We start from the raw sequence: 20645 nt of genomic DNA, 5'->3' as shown, positions 1-20645 counted from the left end.
CTCCTACTTGACTTGAATAACAAACAATTAAATGGTTATGAAATGTCTGAGATATACATACTCTCTTCCCCCCAGAAATTTGGAGAGACAGTTCCATACCCTTCTTGAATTTAAGTATTGCTATGGCAAAGTTTCTAAGACTACTAGGTTTATCTTTTGTACATTATATATGATTTCTTTCTATTACCTGAATGCCCAAGTGACTCAGTTCTTGAATTTCAGCAAAAATATCACTGATTACATGTCCAACTCTCTCCTACTACATCTCAATCAATTTAATTATTTAGATTCTAAACACAAAGCACATTAGCAGCAGAAAAACAGACTCTGAGACCAGAAATACTAAACACATAGTCAACAGAAAAGACATTAAAAAAAAAAGAAACAACTAAAAATCTAAATCAGGCTAAAGAATATAAAAAGCACTTTAGACTGCAACCCTTCAGGTATTTAGAAAACCCGAATGCTCTATAACGATTCATTCCCTGAGTAGAGGAATCTAGGCAACAAATGTTTTGATATAATTAGAATCCGCACACCGCTACTAAATTCTGAATTCAATACTTTGTAATTTTAATATTACATACAATTTTTCAGTATAAATTCCTATTTTTTTCAAGAAAGACTTTACATTTATTCTTGAAAACTTACATTGTGTATATTCCTATTTTTACATGTCTTTTCACATGCAACATTCCCACGTACTTTTTCATGTGTAAATTCCAAGAGATAAGGCACATTATTTCTTGCTTTATAATTTCATATTTAATACACATCAACAATACTTAGAAGAAAAAAAATTATTTTTTTCATTTTTTTTATTAAATCATAGCTGTGTACATTAGTGCAATCGCCTGTACCCATTCTAAGATGCACCATAGATGTGGCCCCACCCATTACCCTCCCTCCACCTAAACCTCCCCCCCAAAATTTTAAGTTACTTATGTATTTTAAAAGATAATCTGTAAAAGATCATTCAAATGTTAATTAGCTTGTAAAGAGTTCTTCCCTATTTTAAACTACTGCTTAGAAAACTTCATACCACTATCTTTAGGCTTTATGCAAAACACACACGAACACTAAAATTAATTATAAATTCAAACCCCAAATTAAATATGAAATTCAAATCCTGAACTCACTTAAATAATAAAAATATTAATAGGACTTACAAACTAGAATAATCAAACAAGGGAGTTTTGAACAGGGATAAAAATACTTTGTCCCTTTGTTTCAAAATTAAGGAAAAACTACAGCCTTCTCTTTGCGCTAACCACAAAGTAAACTACAGATGTCATGCACAAATCCAGACCAATGCACACATGGCAAATAAACAGTCTTATTAGGCTTCAAACATCCTGGTTATCTGGTATACAGTAATACCTGCTCTTTACAACATGTTGCTAGACTGAGAGAGAAGTAATTCATGTTGGTATCACTCAGAGCCATGAAAAACACCTAATAATCATCACTTGGAAATAAAACTCAGGTGATAAAAGAAAGAGTCTTATAGAAATTAAGTAGAACATGTGCCTAGATAAAAGAGAAGTGTAAAAATAAAATAAATTAAAACAAAACATACTATCTTTATCAGACTCTAAATAACTAGGGCTTTGAGTTAAACTAGGGCTCTGCTCTAAAACACTCAAGTCAAAGTAGCATGCAAAAAACCCAACATTTTAGTAAAACCAATTTCAAAACTAGGTAAAGGGAGAAGATTTTTATTCTACTACTAATAATAATTAAAAAAACATTAATTGTAAACATCTAACATTTTTAATTTTCATTAAGTTATTGCATTTTTAAATGTTTTATTTCAGATCCTTACTGTTAAGCACCCTGCTCCTTGAGACAGATACACTTTTCTAAAATAAAAACTAAATGATATTTGATAAGCCATCTATCCTATATTAATAGTATATACTAATTACTTACTGATTAAACCTGCACCATTTGTCAGTTCTTTTCTCGTGCCCCACACCAAATTTTCCTACTCTTTTTTTCATCATTAGTACAAATGTTGAAAACTTATCATTTAAACTTATCAACCATTTTTCAGGTGTTTAGGGACTCAGTTTGTCTACACTATTAAATGTTTATTGTCGGGGTGGTGCCTGTGGCTCAAGGAGTAGGGCGCTGGTCCCATATGCCGGAGGTGGTGGGTTCAATCCCAGCCCCGGCCAAAAAAACCAAAAAAAAAAAAAAAAAAAAGAAAGAAAACAACTTTCGAAATGTTTATTGTTTTTTTAGGAACCATATCTTATGAAATGTTCCTCAACACTGAGGAGAAATAAGTAACAGAAATGGAGTCTTCATATAAGATTTTAAATTAATCACTACAGAGCAGTGTTAACGCATTTTAAGTTTGCACTCAAAGTCAGATGAGAACAAAAGTTTCCAAATTTTCCAATATATCTTAATCAATTTGGTTTTGGTTAATAATAACTCTAGTTCATGAAATAACGTTAGAAATGATAATACTAAATAAACAATGTTATAATGAAATAGTCTTGCTAACAGATTTTTTTTAATGATAACAGTAACACAGAAAAAGCACTTCACAAAATTCAACACTCTTTCATGATAAAAATTCTTAGCAAAATAGGAACAGAAGGAACTTAACTTGATAAAGAGCATCACACTCTATAGCAAAAGACTAAAACTGCCTTCTACCTAAAATTAGAAACAAGGCAAGGATCTAAGCACTTCTATTTCAACATACTATTACAAGTCCTAACCACTGCAATAAAACAAGAAATAAATGACATACAGATTTGAAAGGAAGAAGTAACAGTCTCTTTGTAGATGACAATGATTGACCATAGGGAAAAATCCTAAGAAATCTACAAAGAAGCCTACGAGAAATAATGAGTTTAACATGGTTGTAGGATAAAAAGTTATTGTGTTTCTATATAACACCAATGAGTAACTGTAAAATCAAATGTGAAAACAGGCCAGGTACCGTGGCTCATCCCTATAATCCTAGCACTCTGGGAGGCCCAGGTAGGTGGACTGCCTGAGCTCAGGAATTCCAGACCAACCGGAGCAAGAGAGAGACCCTGTCTCTACTAAAATTAGAAGAATTAGTCAAGTGTTGCCGCAGATGCCTGAAGTCCCAGCTACTCAGGAGGCTGAGGCAAGAGGATCATTTGAGCCCAAGAGTTTGATGTTGCAGTAAGCTGGGACACCATGGCACTCTATCCAGGGCAACAGAGTAAGACTCTGTCTCAAAAAAAAAAAAAAAAAAAAAAAAAGTGAAGAACAATTTATAATAGCATCAAAAATATAAAATGTTTAAAAATAAATTTAACAAAAGTTGTGCAAAGACCTCTACATGGAAAACTATAAAACACTGCCCAGATGTTAAATAAGGCCTAAATAAATGAACAGAGACACCATACTTATGGACTAGAAGACTCAATATTGTTAAAAAGTCAGTTCTCCCAAAACTAATCTATAGATTCAACATTAATTTCAAACAATTTTGTGGAAATTGACAATGTGATTCTAAAATTTACATGGAAATGTAACAGATCTAGAATAACCAAAATAATTTTGAAAAAGAATAACAAAGCTGAAAGAATGACACTGTTTAAGTTCTAGACTTACTATATAGCTATAGTAATCAAGACAATGTGATATTAGTATAAAGATGTACATGGTTAGACTAACAGAATAAGATATAGTCTAGGAATAGACTTACGTATATATGGTCAACTGTTTTTTTTTTTTTAATCAGGTATCAAAATAGTTCAATGGAGAAAGGATAGTCTTTTCAACAAATCATGCTGAAAGAACTGAATATCCGCATGAAAAAATATCCACATAAAAATCCACCTTTACCCCACCCCACATACAAAAATTAACTCAAAATGAGTTACAGAAACAAACATGACAAAATTTTAAAACATTTATAAGAAAACAAGAAAAACCTCTGACCTTGGGCTAGGTAAAAACTTTTTAGCTAGGCTATGGAAGGTATGAGTTATAAAAGAAAAATAATAAATTTAATTTGATCACAATTTAAAAATGTTTGTGTTTCAAGTCACTGTTAAGAAAATTAAAAGGCAAAACACAAACTGGGAGAAATAAATGTAAAACACATATTTGTAAAAGGACTAATATTCATAATACATAACTTTCATAACTCAGTAATAATAAGAGGAAAATGATCTGATTTTAAAATGGATAAAAGATTTGAATAGATGCTTCAAAAAGATATACAAATATCAAATAAAAATGTGGGAAGTTTTGACATTATTAGCCATCAGAAAAAATCAAGTTAAAATCACAATGGAATATCATTATACAGTTTTAGAATGGCTAAATTGGTAAGTATTTCCACCAAGTGTTTAAGATGTGGAATAACTGAAATTCATTGCTGGTGGGGACTGCAAAATAATGTAGCCATTTTAGAAAAGTTTGCTAGTTTCTTACTAGTTAGACTTACCCTTAACATTTCATCTAGTAATCCCATTCCTAGTTGGGAAATATATGAAAAGTGCTGACATAAAAACTTGCACTAACAGATTCATAGCAGCTTTATTAATATGGTAATAGCCAAAGACCAGAAACAAGTCAAACATTCATCAACTGGTAAGTGGATAAAGAAATTGTGCTCTGGGTGCCGGCCACATACACCCAGCCTAGGCCAGCTAAACAACAATGACAACTGCAACAACCACCACCAGAAAAAAGCCGGGCATTGATGTGGTGCCTATAGTCCCAGCTACTTAGGGAGGTTGAGGCCAGAGAATCACTTGAACCTCAGAGCTGGAAGTTGCTATGAGCTATGATGCCACAGCGCTCTACTGAGGGTGACAAAATGAGTCTCTATCACAATTAAAAAAAAAAACAAATAGCCAGGCATTGTGGCAGGTGCCTGTAGTCCCAGGTACTAGGGAGGCCGAGGCAAGAAAATCACTTGAGCCCAAGAGTTTGAGGTTGCTGTGAGCTGTGACACCACAGCACTCTACTAAGGGCGACAAAGTAGGACTCTGTCTCAAAAAATAAAAATAAAAAATAAAAGTAGAGACCAAGGAGCAATGACTGATACATGATAGTTTCACAATGGTTTGTACAAAAAGAAGTAAATATAAATTCATATAATATAAATTAATTCTTGCCACCCCTATCATTAGTGCCATTCCTAAAGTACTTTGTTTACAAAATTACTCTTTTTGATAAGTGAACTATTAAAAAAGAAACATTGGGTACAGAGTTTCAGATAGGGAACAGGAAAAAGTCTGGAGATAGATGCTGACCAATATTAATGTACTTAAAGCCACAAAACAGTACATTTTTAAATGTTTAAATGGCAAATTTTATACATGGTATTATGTATATTTTACCACAATAAAAAAATTTTTTTAAATCATTTGGGGGAAGAAAAGAAGCATTGTTTAAAAAAAAAGGGTACATAAATCTAGAAAACCACAGGAAGTTACATTTTAAAACAGTTGCTTTGTTTTGAATGAGAAAAACTAACATACTGTTTCTTTCACAAAATCAAGCTTAAAAGTGGTTTTTCAGTACAATTCTACTAGTTAAAGAAAACTGTGCATACCAACTCTTTTCAAGATTTTGTAATGTTTAGTGTTCTATCAAAGTAGAGCTCAGTTTAACTGAGCTGTCTAAGGTAAACAGGAAAAACACTGGGAGACAAATATAACAGAGTTCAGATCCCAAAAGGCTCTATGTTTGGGTGGCCCAAATACATGTCATTTTGTCATCTAACCTACAAACTGAACAACACAAATAATCAGAACATGCTAATAAAAGTCCTAGAGTAACTATGGACTGGGGTTAAAATAAAGTCACACAAAAACTCCCAAAATAAACATCAAATTTCATGTTATGCTGGGAAAAGAGAAAGCCATCTGCGCAATTCAGTGTGGGTAAACTGCAACCTGACTGGGGACAGAGATCTGTCAAACACAGTCATTATAATGTTAACAGTTAGGCCAACAAGTGATAAACTCAAAAAATCTCTGAATATAAATCCAGGGATGGGCAGAGATGTAGTAATCTACCTAAAGCTGGCAGGATATTTTTACTAAGAAATAGCATTAATAGAACCTTTTATTTCATTAGTATAAAGAAAAGATAACCTCAATGGGTACATGTCAAGAACAGGAAAGCATGTACACACTTTAATCCTAAATCAGGTGTCCAACCTTTATCTTTTGCCAATAAGACTTGTTTAGAGCCACATAGTAAATATACAAACACTAAGGAAAGGTGATCAGCCAAAAAAAAGTCCACGCATACTTTTTGTGATATCCAACACCCAGAAAAAAAGGCCTCACAAAATCAGCATGTAGTCTGTAGGCCACAGGCTAGACACCCCTGGACTAAATGAATCTTATCTCAGACAAAGAATAATGACAATAGTAATTATAAGCAGCAGTGAGTAGCAGCAGCAAACTCTTACACAAATTCCTATTTGCCAGACACTAGCTGTAAGCACTTCAATTATATTAATTTGTTTAATCCTTATAACAGCAATGTGAGGCATGCAAACCCTTGTCTCCATCCTCAGAGGTAAAGAAAGGCTCAGGAAGACTAGGTAACTTTCCCATGGTAACCCAGCTTGCAGGGAGCAGAGCCACCTCAGGGTGCCCTGTTCCCAGTGCAGAGTTCTCACTCTTAATTATATCATATTGCCTGTCTTTGGAAAACACCATTGTTTTCCTGGGACCCAAGAAAGTTAAAGGCATTATTGTAATTGCAGACCAGAGTGTAGAATATTAGAAAGAACTAGTGAAAAATGAGGGAAAGCTTTCAACATTTATTCATTTATTAAAAGCCCACCATGTACCAGGCATTTTACATTTTAGCACAGTGGGCAACTATAACAAAGTAAACAGATTTACAGATTCCATGCTTCGACATAAACTTGTATTTTTAATGAAGTTTATTAAAGTATTTCTTCAAGTTTCAAAGGCAAAGATATATCACAATAATCAAACATAAAAAAATTATTTGATTTTACCTTCACAAGAATTTGATTCAGTTCTCTTTAAGATGTTCTTTTAAAAAAACATTTAATATGCATTTACGTATGAGGCACAATGCTAGACATAAGACATATAAAAGATAAATTTATTAAAAGTTAAAAATAAATTGACCCATTACCAAAAATCGATAGTCTATGATAAGTCTTTGCAATTATTCCCATTTACAGAGGAAGACACCACTCAGAGGGGTTAAACGACCTGTTTAGGTACCAAGCTAGTAATAGCTGAGACAGGATTTAAACTCAAACCCATTTAACTCCAAAACTTACACACTTTTATGTGACAGCAAGCCAACTGTATTTCTGAGTATAGGAAACGGAAAAAAAAAGTCAACTCACTTCAAATAACAGATACAGGGCACCTAGATTCTCTTTAATATTTTAGAATTGTATCATGTTAAGTGGAGAACTTCAACAGAGAAACTGTAAATTCTAGAGTAAAATCTTAGGTTAATGACCTCGTATAGATTGAGCATAGAATAAGTATACTGTAAGAGTTTATTCATTTTAAATACATTTTGCAGTGGACTATAGATGGGTATCTCACTGGAAATAAAGAAGAGTATGTGACTTCTAGAGTTCCCAGTCTTTGGACTCCCTCTTAGATGTTTGTAAATAGTTAGCTATAGCAGAAAGCTACCCACTTAGGTCCCAACAGAAACTGGGCCTGAAAGTTCTCTGAGGGTCGCCTTTAGTACCTGCTTTGTCACACATCTATCAATTAAGTATATTCTATATTTGGAAAAATATAATGATATAACTTTCTATCATTTAACCTAACAGGGACAAGGTATTAAAGATACTATGCTTTATAAACAGAGGCTCCTAATGATAGTGAGATATTGCATTCATCTAGCTATATACTATTTGAGTCAACGTTGGAATGGAATGCATGCATTTATAAGACAGCTAAGGTTTGAGGGTATAGCATGGATTCACATGGCCATCTCAAAATCATTAGCCTACATTTGTTAAATTCTGCTTTTCCCAAACTCAATTAACCAGGAATAAATGATTTTGAAAGAAGATTAAGGGATGCCATGTGGGTAAGAAAAAAGTTAATTTACAAAAAAGAGAAATATCAAAGGAATGACTGAGATCTTGAGAAATAAATTTAAACTGTGTTTTCAATGTTTGTATCCAAAAAATCATCATAAAACATTTATTAAGGACTCTTTCCAAATGTATAATTTAAAAGGAAACAAGTATTATCAAATATAAAAACATTTAAAAATATAAAAAGCACAAAGTACATGTGTATGAAGGTATGTGGTTAATATATAACAAAAAACGGATTCAAGAATTAGTTGAAAAGTATTTAAAACAGAATTAAAGTTAGTTCTCTGCCAAACTTTTCCTAACTACATTTTATAGGCTATAATCTTTAAAGGAAATCTGCTGACGTTATTTTAAAAGGGAAAAACAAGGTTGTAAGAGGTAATTCTAAAGACAATTTGATTAAAATCTTCTCAAAATCACACAAACTGGGCAGCACCCATAGCTCTGTGGTTAGGGCGCTGGCCACACGCTCTGGGGCTGGTGGGGTAAAACCTGGCCTGGGCCTGCGAAACAAACAAACAAACAAAATAGCCGGCTATTGTGGCCAGAGCCTGTAGTCCTAGCTACCTGGAAGGCTGAAACAAGAAAATCACTTGAGCCCAAGAGTTTAAGGTTGCTGTGAGCTGTGACGCCACGACACTCTACCAAGGGTGACAAAGTGAAACCATGTCTCAAAAAAAAAAACACACACAAACTTATACGCAAAACTTTCTTTTGAATTCTAAAATTTGCCATTTCATCTACATTGTTGTGGGACAGAACTTTTCATCTTATAAAACTGAAACTATTTCATGTTAAGTGAGCACTAAAACATTAAAACAGTATGTATCAGCATAACAGTGGTTCTCAACCTGTGGGTCACAACTCCTTTGGGGGTCGAATGACCCTTTCATAGGGGTCGCCTAAGACCATCGCAAAACACATATTTTGCACACACGAAGTAGCAATGAAAATAATTTTATGGTTGGGGGTCACTACAACATAAGGGACTGTATTAAAGGGTCCCAGCATTAGGAAGGTTGCGAACCACTGGCATACCAGAAAGCAAAAATACGTCTATCCAATTCAGAGTCCATGAGGATATATACTCTGGACAAGGGCTAAGTGATGGTTATCTCTTTTAAGCAATGGCTTTCTTCATAGAGTACATGAAGTAATATTGTAAATACTTTTAATTAAGATAATAAATTCTGTTAAGGCCAGAGATAACATCTTTTTCATGTTTATATCCAAAATATAGATATCAGCTATATAAAGCACTCCATAAACAGTGGTGATGGTGCCCAAGGAGCTGTTTAAATAGTTTCTCAAATCCTGGCTAAAAAGAAAGAAAAAGAAGAAAAAAATAATACAAAGTTTCATAATCTAATTTCAATTTACTCTTACCTATTTTATAAATTGGTTCTCTAAGAACCACTACCAGAAATACTGTTAGCCTTCCTTTTTAAAAACTGCCTAATAAAAAAATGTGTTTTAAAGTAATTTGGGTTTCAAGATTCCCCGTTGACTGTGTTCACATAACAACCAGCTCACATAAATAGTATGTAAGGATAAGCTTTCTACTTACCATATAGTTACCATAAGCATGATCAAACATTTCCAGTACTTGATTCCTAATTTTAAAAGAGCAGAAATGGAAAAAAGTTAAGTATATTCTATTTATTGTCTTTCAAAAAGTTAATTCTCCCTGATAAAAATATAGCAATAAAAAACAAAAGGAAAATTTAGACAAAGACACAAAATCAGGAAATATACCAGTTAGTGTACAAGCTTTCTTGAACTCACCATACAGAGTTAAGTCAAATTGTAATTACTCGTAATTTATGTGAATCTAACTTTTCCTAAGAAAACTGAAGGATGCATGCCATAATCTGAGAAAAGGAAATCTTATGCTGAAAAAAACAACTGCCTGCTAACACAATCATTTAACATACAATGTCTTGAAAGGGAAAATATTGCTGGACAGTCCCCAAAAGGAATCATTATTTGCTTACCCTCTCAGGGGTCCTCAAACTATGGCCCGCGGGCCACATGAGGCGGTATGATTGTATTTGTTCCCATTTTGTTTTTTTACTTCAAAATAAGATATGTGCAGTGCGCACAGGAATTGTTCATAGTTTTCTTTCTTTTTTTTTTTTTTTAACTATAGTCTGGCCCTCCAACGGTCTGAGGGACAGTGAACTGGCCCCCTGTTTAAAAAGTTTGAGGACCTCTGCGAGTCTAAGTTCTTAGAGAAGAGGGGAGGGTGGGTATGTGAACAGACATGAAATAACAACACTTTATGAAACCTCTGCCATTCCCATTAAACTGAATAAAACCACTAATGCCTAGGTTAAGTACAAATTAACATTCGTCACATTTTCAAAGGTTATGTTTTATGATGTACCGTGCTCCTCTAAAAAACTGTCAAAAAGCAAATAAATAGTATTCACCTCCAAAATGAGAAAACGAATGCTCAAAAAGAGATTTGTGTGTTTTGGCTAACTCTATTTCTCAAAATCTCTTAGACAGCTGTTTTAAAATGCAGACTTCTGCTGGGCATGTGGTGGCTCATGCCTGTAATCCCAGCAATTGTAGAGGCTAAGGCAGGAGGAATGCTCAAACCCAGGAGTTCAAAAATACAATGAGCTATGATCATGCCACCACACTCTAGCATGGGTGACAGAGCCAGACCCTCCTCTCTAAAAAAATAAGAAAAAAATGGAGATTTCTGATCACATCAGAATTACTACATCAAATCAAAATCCGGAAAGTTGGGACCAAGGAATCAGTCTCACAATTTAAATACTCTCAAGTTTGGAGGCTTGAGAGGTATATGAAATAGTATAAAAGTTAATAGTATGGCTAGATAAGGCCAAATAAATAGCAAAGAAAGGGCTTAACAATCATTTATTAACTCTTCTTTTCCCAAAGTTCTAATCACTAATGGCAAGAATTGAAAAAAATGTTAAAGACAATGGCTGGCTATATTTTTCTTTCGCTTCCTATTACACTGCAATTGCCACTTTAAAAGCTGTAATCATAGACCAAGAGAGTTGGCTCATGCCTGTAATCCTAGCACTTTGGGAGGCCGATGCAGGAGAATCACATGAGCCCAAGAGTTTGAGACTAGCCTGAGCAACATAGTGAGAACCGGTTTCTACCAAAACATAGAACAATCAGCTGCTTGTGGGGGTGCACACTTGTAGTCCCAGATTTTGGGAAGGGTAAGGCAGAAGGATTACTTGAGCCCTAGTGAGCTATGATGATGCCACTGTACTCTAACTGGGCAACAGGGCAAGACCCTGTCTCAAAAAAATAACAAAAGCTTTAATTATGGATGATGAAATACTGATAATAATAGAACTGGCAGAAAAGATGTCAATTTTCAGATCTTGTCCATAAAGACTAGCAAGCAAAATCAAATACAACTTAAACTTCTAATGGAATAAATTAAGTCCTGATAACTTTTTATAAGTAATAACCATTTAAAAACAGCTAGTCACTAAAAATATGATTTTACCACCAGTTTGCTAAACCATTAATTTTTTATAAGTTTATACATATAATCATAGAATATAGATCAAGTACTCTCAGAAAATCAAGTATCTTAAAGAATCCTTTTAGACAGCTATTATATTGCAGCTGATAGACACATGAGCAAAAAAAAAAAAAAAAGTTTAAATGTCCCTTTTAAGCAATGATATCAATAAATGGAATATGGAAACTTGTCTTTTTCTTCCCTGAAATAGAATATAAAATTATTACTAAGTAGTAGAAATTCCTGTAATTGGCAATGGTAGTGCCTAGACATGTGTATTACAGATGACATATGCTTTAAATTGCTACCCTAACTTTGCAAGCACTGTTTTTAAGATTATGAGTAAATTATGATTTCATGCAAGGAGGACATGCCATTTTCCAATTCTTCCATTTACGCAGCATGTGAGCAGCAAATTTCACAGGACATACTTCAAAGTGGAGATGCTTCCTATCCAGCTGCTCTTACACATGTAATTCCTAACAAAGTCATATTTAAATACAGTATAATAATTACATTAAACAGAAAGGAAAATGTTTTTTAAGGTGTTATAACTATTCAACAACTGGATAAAATATACTGGAAATCAGATCCACAGTTCAAAATTAAGTCTCTCTTTCTCCATTTAAGTAAGTTCTGTAATTCAGCTTTTGATTGTATCAACTCAATTGCTACGAATATTGGATTTAAACTTTTAAAATGAAAAGATAACAGTAACAAAAGTTCCTGCTGCAACATTTAGAAAACAAAACCAAAAAACAGTGTATTCTGTGACAGATAAAACTACACATAAGGCTCGGTGCACCCATAGCACAGTAGTTACAGCGCCAGCCACATACACCATGACTGGCGGTTCAAATCTGGCCTGGGCCAGCCAAAACAACAATGACAGCTGCAACAACAACAAAAATAGCCGGGCGTTGTGGTGGGTGCCTGTAGTCCCAGCTACTGGGAGGCTGAGGCAAGAGAATCACTTAAGAGTCTGAGGTTGCTGTGAGCTATGATGCCACAGTACTCTACCCAGGGCAACCAGTGAAACTCTTGTCTCCAAAAAAAAAAAAAAAGACTACATATAATCGGGTAAATAATTCTACAAACTATAAATTGCAAGCAATCGAGCAACTGCTTACTATTTGTGACAATTCCAGTCTTTATCTTTAGTTTGGAAGGGTAGGGAAAGGGATGGGGCATTTTCTGCTTTTTTTTTTTTTTGTAGAGACAGAGTTTCACTTTATTGCCCTTGGTAGAGTGCCGTGGCGTCACACAGCTCACAGCAACCTCCAACTCCTGGGCTTAGGCGATTCTCCTGCCTCAGCCTCCCGAGTAGCTGGGACTACAGACGCCCGCCACAACGCCCGGCTATTTTTTTGTTGCAGTTTGGCCGGGGCTGGGTTTGAACCCACCACCCTCAGCATATGGGGCCGGCGCCCTACTCACTGAGCCGCAGGCGCCGCCCCATTTTCTGCTCTTTATCATAAATCATTATTTGGGCTGTTAGAAAGCACACAGGCAAACCCAAATGAATCAGAATTCAGTTTTCTAAAAATTCCCAGAGAAGAAGGCAGTTATGTAATTGTGTATTTGTGATTTACATCTGTAAACATTTCCTCTACCCTTACTCTAGACTAAAAAATTCTAAATTAACAAGCATAAATAACTGTAATTTAAATAATGATCTCAAATTTTGAGCTGAAACCTTAAGTCAATTTAGTTGGACTTTTCTAGTTAAAAATTAATTTTGGGCCAAGTGCAAGTGGCTTATGCTTGGAATCTTAGCACTTACGGAGGCTGAGGCAGGAAGATCACTTGAGCCCAGGATTAATTTTGGTCAGAAATGATTTATCCAATGACTTTTTCAAATAAAAACTTTTTTTTAAAATACTAAGTTTATTTATTTATTTATTAATGCAGTTTTTGGCCAGGGCTGGGTTTGAACCCACCACCTCTGGCATATGGGGCCAGCGCCCTACTCCTTTGAGCCACAGGCACCGCCCCCAAATAAAAACTTTTAATAAAAAAAAAAGAGAGACAGTAAAGTAGTAGTCAAATAAAATACTTATGGCCCTAAACAGACTTGATACTTCTCTTCCAACTCTTATGAAAGTGCAGCACTATGGAGGAAGCATAGGTTTGGGGGTCAGACAGACCAGGGCCTGAATACTGGCTCCATCAATTTTTTTTTTTTTTTTTTTTTTTTTGAGACAGAGCCTCAAGCTGTCACCCTCCGTATAGCGACATCACAGCTCACAGCAACCTCCAACTCCTGGGGTTAAGCGATTCTCTTGCCTCAGCCTCCCAAGTAGCTGGGACTATAGGCGCCCACCACAACGCCCAGCTATTTTTTTTTTTTTTTTTTGGTTTAGTTGTCATTGTTGTTTGGCAGGCCTGGGCTGGATTCAAACCCGCCAGCTCTGGTGTACATGGCTGGCGCCTTAGCTGCTCAAGCTACAGGGGCTGAACCACTGGCTCCACTAATTAAAAGCTCTGCAACCTGAACAGCGCCTGTGGCTCAAAGGAGTAGGGCATCGGCCCCATATGCTGGAGGTGGTGGGTTCAAACCCAGCCCCGGCCAAAAAACTGCAAAAAAAAAAAGCTCTGCAACCTTGAGTCTCAGCTTCCTCATTTGCAAAATGAGAATCACATCTGCCTTCTTAAGACATGCAGAGAATTAGAGAGATAACATATGTAAAGTGCCCACAAGAGCGGTGTTATTTAGTAAAAGTTACCAATGATATGTTAAATTCATAGAGATAGAAGATTTAAGATATTTATTAGAGTCTACTGGTAATTTTGATAGTTGATACTTCAACTTTTTTCTATCAAATCTTGATTGCTATTTTATTTAGAAACTAATATAAAACTCTTATAATGATTTAAAGTATATAAAGTAAAACTCTCATGGTTCTGCCATCCCTCCATCATAATCCCATGCAATAATCATCTTTCCATTTTTTTGCAAGCTTTGAAATGTTTTTCATTAAAATAATATGGAATAGTACTATACATATTATTCTACAAGTTGTTTTTTTTATCTTGAGAATATATTCTGGATAGCCTTCCAATGGCATACCTCCTCTATCTTGTAAGAATATTATTCCATAACACGGAAGCATCATGTTCAACCACTTCTCTCCAAGGAATAGTTCTTTGGAAATGCACATCCTGTACACCTGTCTCTACAATAATAGTCGCTTTATTTCTGTTGAGGTTAGATTCCCAGAGATGAAACTGATGAATCAAAGAGTATGCACAATCTAAACTGCAGGAGATAACTACCAATAAGTTACAGCAATTTACAGTCCTACCAAGCTTGTTTTTTTTTTTTTTCACAGCTTAACTAGCCAGTGCTGTATTACTGTGTTTTACATTTTCTAATCTGAGGGACTATCTCACTATTTCAATCTGCATCGTTCACATTTCTGAGGTTGAGAAACTTTAGGTTTACCATTTGCAGTTCCTCATCTGAATTTACTTTCAATGTCTTGTGCCCATATTCTACTAGTTCTTGGCTTTTTTTCTATTCACGTGTGGGACCTTGAGTACGTTAGTATTACCGACTGAATTAAATGTTATAAACACAGTTGATAATTTTGTGACTTTCAAGACTGATAAAACTACTCTGAATAAAGTTGAGTAGGTATACTTAACTGGAGAATGCCACCAAATAATCTGTTCTATTATGAAAGTGCAGTGCAAGAAAACACTGCAAGGAAATAGTAAAATGTGTTAAGTTGAAGTTCCAATTAACGCCCCCTTTTCCATAACAGGTGTAAACCCCATTTCTTTAAATACTGTGAGATCAGCAACATTTTCCCAGCTGCGCGCTCACTTGTGCGAGAAATCTAACCTTGTCATCGAAAGGCAACCGCAAGACTCTTCCGCGCAGCGACACAGGCTGTAGCCCCCTTCGCGGGCCATTAACATGGCAACCGCGTTGACACATCGCGGCTGGCTTCAGGCGCCCGCACATGACACCAAATACCCCAGGATACAACAGGACAGGCCCTCGAGGTCACGTCACGGGCTTCCCCCACCTTTCCGGACCCTGTCCACCCTGCCAGGGTTCTCGCGCGGGAACACCCGTTCCAATCGTGACAGGAGAGTCCACTGCGACTCGCAATGACAGCCGCCTCGCCCGTGGTCAGCCTCACCGGGAAACCCACCCCAGGCTGCCAAGCACCCTTACCCAAGCTTCTGTTTCTCCTCCCTACTCATGGGCTGTGCCCCCGCCGTCCACACAGACGTGGCCGACACCAGGCAGAGCGCGGTCGTCGCCGCCACCAGACTCCATGGCGTTCGCTGGAGGACCGGGGACCCACAGCCCCGGCAGCCGCCGGCTTCGCTCATGGCCCCGCGGTTCCGCGCACGCGCAGCTGCTACGCCCGGTCGGTGGGCCACATTGCGGGAGGCCGGTGGCGAGGGGGCTGCTAGCCGTGCCGAGAGAGGAACGTGTAGTAACGCGGACAGCTGCCGGAGCCAAACTGTCTCCCGAAGCCACCTAGCCGGTCCCCAGCGCCAGCGCTGCCACCGCCCTCCGCCCTCCACAGCCCGGAGCGCCTCCCCCAGCTTTCCGGTGTCGTAGTCTAGGAAACCGCCTCTCCGAGCGCTACTTCCGGGTAGGGCCGCCGTCGTTGAGCCTCAGCACCAATGGGGGTCAAGTCGGAGAGAGGCTTGCTCAGGCGACAAGAGAGGGCATTGGCCAGAAGAAGTGAGACGTGGACAAAAGGCGGGACGCGGGAGGGTCCTCTCGCTGCGACGCTCCTCCGATCCGCGGAGTGGCCCCCTGAGGACTACCATGCCCGGCGTGCACTGCTTCCTCCCGGCTCTCCCGCCAGCCAACGCGGAGCCTCTTCGCCGAATTTCCACCCCGGGTGGACGCGCAGCACCCTGGGCTGTGTGGTCCTCCGGGAGTCACCAGCGGTTGCTGGGCTTCCACTTCCCCCGGCGCCCGGCAGCCAACCCTTCCTCCGTGGGCGGCGGAGTCCGGAGAAGCCTGCCAGTATTTAAACTTCTTCCTGCGAATGACATTTCCCCAAAGGCTGGCAAAACTGTCTCCCGAAGCCACCGAGCTGGGTCCACTGTCCCCAAGTCGGTCCTGCATGCCCCTTGGGAATAGTGTTGGAGTAGTCCTCTGCCCTCGGGAAAATTACCAAACACAGTGATAGCAAAATAAATTGACCCTTTGATGGCCTTGTGCTGAGGGTTTTGCTTGCATTATCTCATGCACTCTTCTCAACTCTAATAGGTAAGCAACACCATCCCTCTTTTGCAGGCACGGATACCAATACTTAAGAGACGTTAGTTGACAAGCCTTCCTCACACTGCTGGATTAGATACCACACGGCGTGTGCTTCGGAAGTCCTTGCATTTAACCGCTGCGCAGTTCTACAACGATGGGGGAGAGCGTGTGAGGCATCTTAAAAGCTCGATGTAAGGAGAGCTCTATGGGCTTCAAATAATATAGCATGAGGGAGATCAGAATTTGCAGTGAGTGTTGATGACTGAGTCCCAGGTCTATTGGCAAAATGACAAGGAGATTCCTTTTGAAAAACCGCTTTTTCTTGTGTGATAATTTAGTAGGTTGGTGCAGAGTTTAGGAGCTCAGATGTGACCTCTGTGACCACAATAAAACGCTTACTCATTCCTACAGCAGCATTCAGCTCTCTTTCTGGAAACTTCTCTTCTGTGACTGTCATCTTACTTTTTATCCTGCTATCATTTTACACCTCTGACTGACATTCAGGCTGCATCAGTGCCACTCTGACTTCTGTCACTTTATCTCATTGTGTGACTCTTACCCCTCTGGCCATTCAGGATACATCGATAACCCTTCTACTCTACTAAAATGCAGATATTCCCTTAAGGTTTTCTTTCTGTCTTTTTTTTTTTTTTTCTCATACCCTAATTATTCTTGGTGATCTCTTCTACTCATATGGATTTAACCATCGTATCTCTATGGTTGATTTAGACCCACATTTCAACCTCCTCCCTAATAAAAACTTACATCTAGCCTAAGGGTAGTTCAATTGTAATATGTTCTCTGATTCAAATTAATGCATCAGAATCATCTTTAGCTTATCTTTATTCGTGGTCTGTGTCTAGTTGGTTGTCAGATTATATAGATTCCACCTCTGGGTCTCTTTAAAATCATTACTTTTCTTTCTACTCCTATGTCTTCTCAGATCAAGCCTGCAGTACCTCTTTCCTGAACGATTGCAATGGACTTCTAGATGGATTCCCTGCTGCCCTACTCGACACGGCTATCAGAATTGGCATTCAAGAACATCTGCAAACTCCAAATCTGGACACTTCCCCTCTTTATTCTGCCTTTCCCTCAAATCCTATGTGAGAACTAAATAAATTTTCATCCTGTGTCCTTTCTGTGCCTTTACTCATACTGTTTCCTCTGCTACCCCACCATCTTGGTAGAAAACTCATTGCACATTAAGGCTGGGGTCAGAGTCCATCTACACAAAACCCTTCCAAAATCTTCCAGCCAGCAGAAGTTACCTTCTCTTCTATTCATTCTTTGCACTCTGTTGCTTTCTTACAGCATTTTTCACTGTGTTCATGTCCACTAGATTTTTGGCCACTTCACTTTAGCTCAGTGGTTTTCAACCTTCCTAATGCCACGGCCTTTTAATACAGTTCCTCATGTTGTGGTGATCCCCACACATGAGGAGCGGTGTCTCCGTTCCTATGTGTTTTCCGATGGTCTTAGGCTACCCCTGACAGGGGAAAGGATTGTTCTATCCCCAAAGGGGTTGCGACCCACAGGTCGAGAACCACTGCTTTAGCTTATGTTTAAGTTGTCTTAATGTGTTTTCTGTTGCTATAACCAAATACCTGAGACTGAGTAATTTATAAAGAAAAGAAATTTATTTCTTATAGTTTTGGAGGCTGAAAAGTCCAATAGCATGGCACCAGCATGTGGTCAGCTCTGGTGATGCTTCCTGCTGTGTCATAGCATGGTAGAGAGTCAGGCACACACGAAAGGGCAAAACACAAGGGGCCGCCTTGCTTCATAACAACCCACTCTCAAAGTAAAAAATCCAATCCTGAGTAAGAATCTCACTCTAGTAAGAATCTACCCAGACCTGAAAGAGTAGCAATAATCCCTCCTAATGACCTAGACATAGTCACCTTTTAAAGGTTCCACCCTCAATACCACCACACCAGGGACCAAATTTCCAACACATAAATTCTGGAGGATACAGTCAAACCATAGCTTAGATATGTTCCAAAACTCTGAGCACTGTGCCTCTCCCGCTGTAGTTACTTAGTAAATGTTGAGTATTTTTGTTTCCTTATTTCTTCAGTCTCCTTGTCTATTAAGTGGGGACAATATAGTCCTTTTGTCTATATACACGGATGCTATGAAAACACATGAGGTCATATCTATACAATGTTTAATTTTATCCTTTTTACAGACTTGCAATCTTACATTTGTCCCATCCTGGATCCTCTTTGGCAGCCTTAATGATGAAGTTAACTAACTAAGTAAACACCTGTGAGTTGATCTTGGCTCTGTCCTGGAGAACATGACAAGCTGAAGGTCAACACTAATCATCCAGTATTTGAAAACTGAGAACAAAGGAAATACAAAAATAGTCGGTGACCTTCAGTTACATAGAAATGTAGTCAAGTCAATTATTTAGACTAGATTATTGGTAATAACTCAGTTTTCTTTACCTTCCTGGTGTTTCAAGCCTTTATAAGAAGTCAGAGTTAACTATTAACTATCATAAAGAAACAGCATGCTAAAGAAAGACAACTGGCTTTTAATGTTTAGCATTTTTGGCATATTTATTTGTTTCCAAGTTAACACTGAATTTTTCAAGGGTATAATAAGAAACCAGAACATATTATTTGTTGGCTTGCTAAATAATAAGCATCTTTTTCTCACTTACTTGAATTCAATTCCTAGCCAATGGTTGAGTCCATTTTTATCTGACCTCTACAAAATCCCAAGTAGAGGCTCAGCATCTGTGGCTCAAGCAGCTAAGGCGCCAGCCACATACACCTGGGCTGGCGGGTTTGAATCCAGCCTGGGCCCACCAAACAACAATGACAGCTGCAACAAAAAATAGCCGGGCGTTGTGATGGGCGCCTGTAGTCCCAGCTGCTTAGGAGGCAGAGGCAGGAGAATCACTTGAACCCGGGATTTGGAGGTTGCTGTGAGCTGTGATGCCACAGCACTCTACCCAAGGTGACAGCTTGAGGCTCTGTCTCGAAAAAAATAATAATAAAATAAAAAATAAATCCCAAGTAGAAAAGTTGATATGGCCTAAAAAGTTTTGAAACTTTTCTAAGGTGGAGCCCATGGAAGTGAAAGAATAATATACTAAAAAAAATGCATTTCAAATTTATTTATGGACACTAAGGAAAAGGACCTTTAAAGAATGTGGAACACATTTTAGGTAAATAAAGATTATTAAAAAATTCTTATAAGAAATAAAAACCACTTACAAAATGCCCTTTAAGTAGTTAAGAGTTTGTTTGTACAACCTTGTAGCTTATGTAAATATGTATGCTGACTTTCCTGCCTGGATGTGTCAGGAGTTAGGGAGGGAGAGGGGCCCTGGGTAGAACCATATGGAGTTGCAAACATAAGGGAAGGGCTCCACTTTCATATCATAGCTCAGAAATAGTCCCAGGAGGTTGGAATCAACTGTGCAAGACTGGTCACAGAACAGCAGTCACCCCTAAATGACTAGAATTCTTGAGTACTACAGATCTAATTACTGCTAAAACTCTAGTGTGGAATTTGGGAGTGGTGATTTTGTGGTGATTTGATTGTGGAATTTACAGAACACTTTTCTTCTTGAGAACCCAATCTTGCAAACATTAAATACAGCACTTATTTCTCATTCTCAAGTAGGAACCTTAGGGCCTTAGGAAGAATACTGAGGAACTCTGAGGACTGACTGCATATATCGGTGTCTGACTGATTTACCCAAATTCCAAGAAAAAGAATGACAAGAAATGATTCACTAGCCCCTAAGATGTCCTCAGGGCTTTTTCCGCTTCTCAGTCATGATTCAAGATCTT

General features: G+C 37.8%; 1 protein-coding gene and 1 long non-coding RNA gene across 3 annotated transcripts in view; one reads left to right on the top strand and one right to left on the bottom strand.

Moving 5' to 3' along the window:
• Positions 1 to 16173, bottom strand: part of EDEM3 (ER degradation enhancing alpha-mannosidase like protein 3) — an 80467-nt gene extending 64294 nt beyond the window's left edge. Inside the window, exons 1-2 of one of the 2 annotated variants that reach the window (XM_053606833.1) lie at positions 15781 to 16173; positions 9642 to 9687 (exon numbers count right to left, since the gene is read on the bottom strand). In XM_053606833.1, the coding sequence (XP_053462808.1) occupies positions 9642 to 9687; positions 15781 to 15941 (207 nt within the window). In that variant the 5' untranslated portion in view covers positions 15942 to 16173. The remainder of the gene's footprint in view (positions 1 to 9641; positions 9688 to 15780) is intronic. The other variant, XM_053606834.1, reaches the window with a different exon arrangement.
• A 251-nt stretch (positions 16174 to 16424) lies between these two features.
• On the top strand, positions 16425 to 17968 carry LOC128597019 (uncharacterized). Its single transcript, XR_008383189.1, has 2 exons — positions 16425 to 16839; positions 17777 to 17968. It is a non-coding gene; the product is annotated as an uncharacterized LOC128597019 (long non-coding RNA).
• The last annotated feature ends 2677 nt before the right edge of the window (positions 17969 to 20645 follow it).

The sequence above is a fragment of the Nycticebus coucang genome, chromosome 10 (genome assembly GCF_027406575.1).
Source record: "Nycticebus coucang isolate mNycCou1 chromosome 10, mNycCou1.pri, whole genome shotgun sequence".
In the NCBI taxonomy this organism is placed as follows: domain Eukaryota; kingdom Metazoa; phylum Chordata; class Mammalia; order Primates; family Lorisidae; genus Nycticebus; species Nycticebus coucang.
This window is presented reverse-complemented; position numbering and strand designations above follow the sequence as displayed.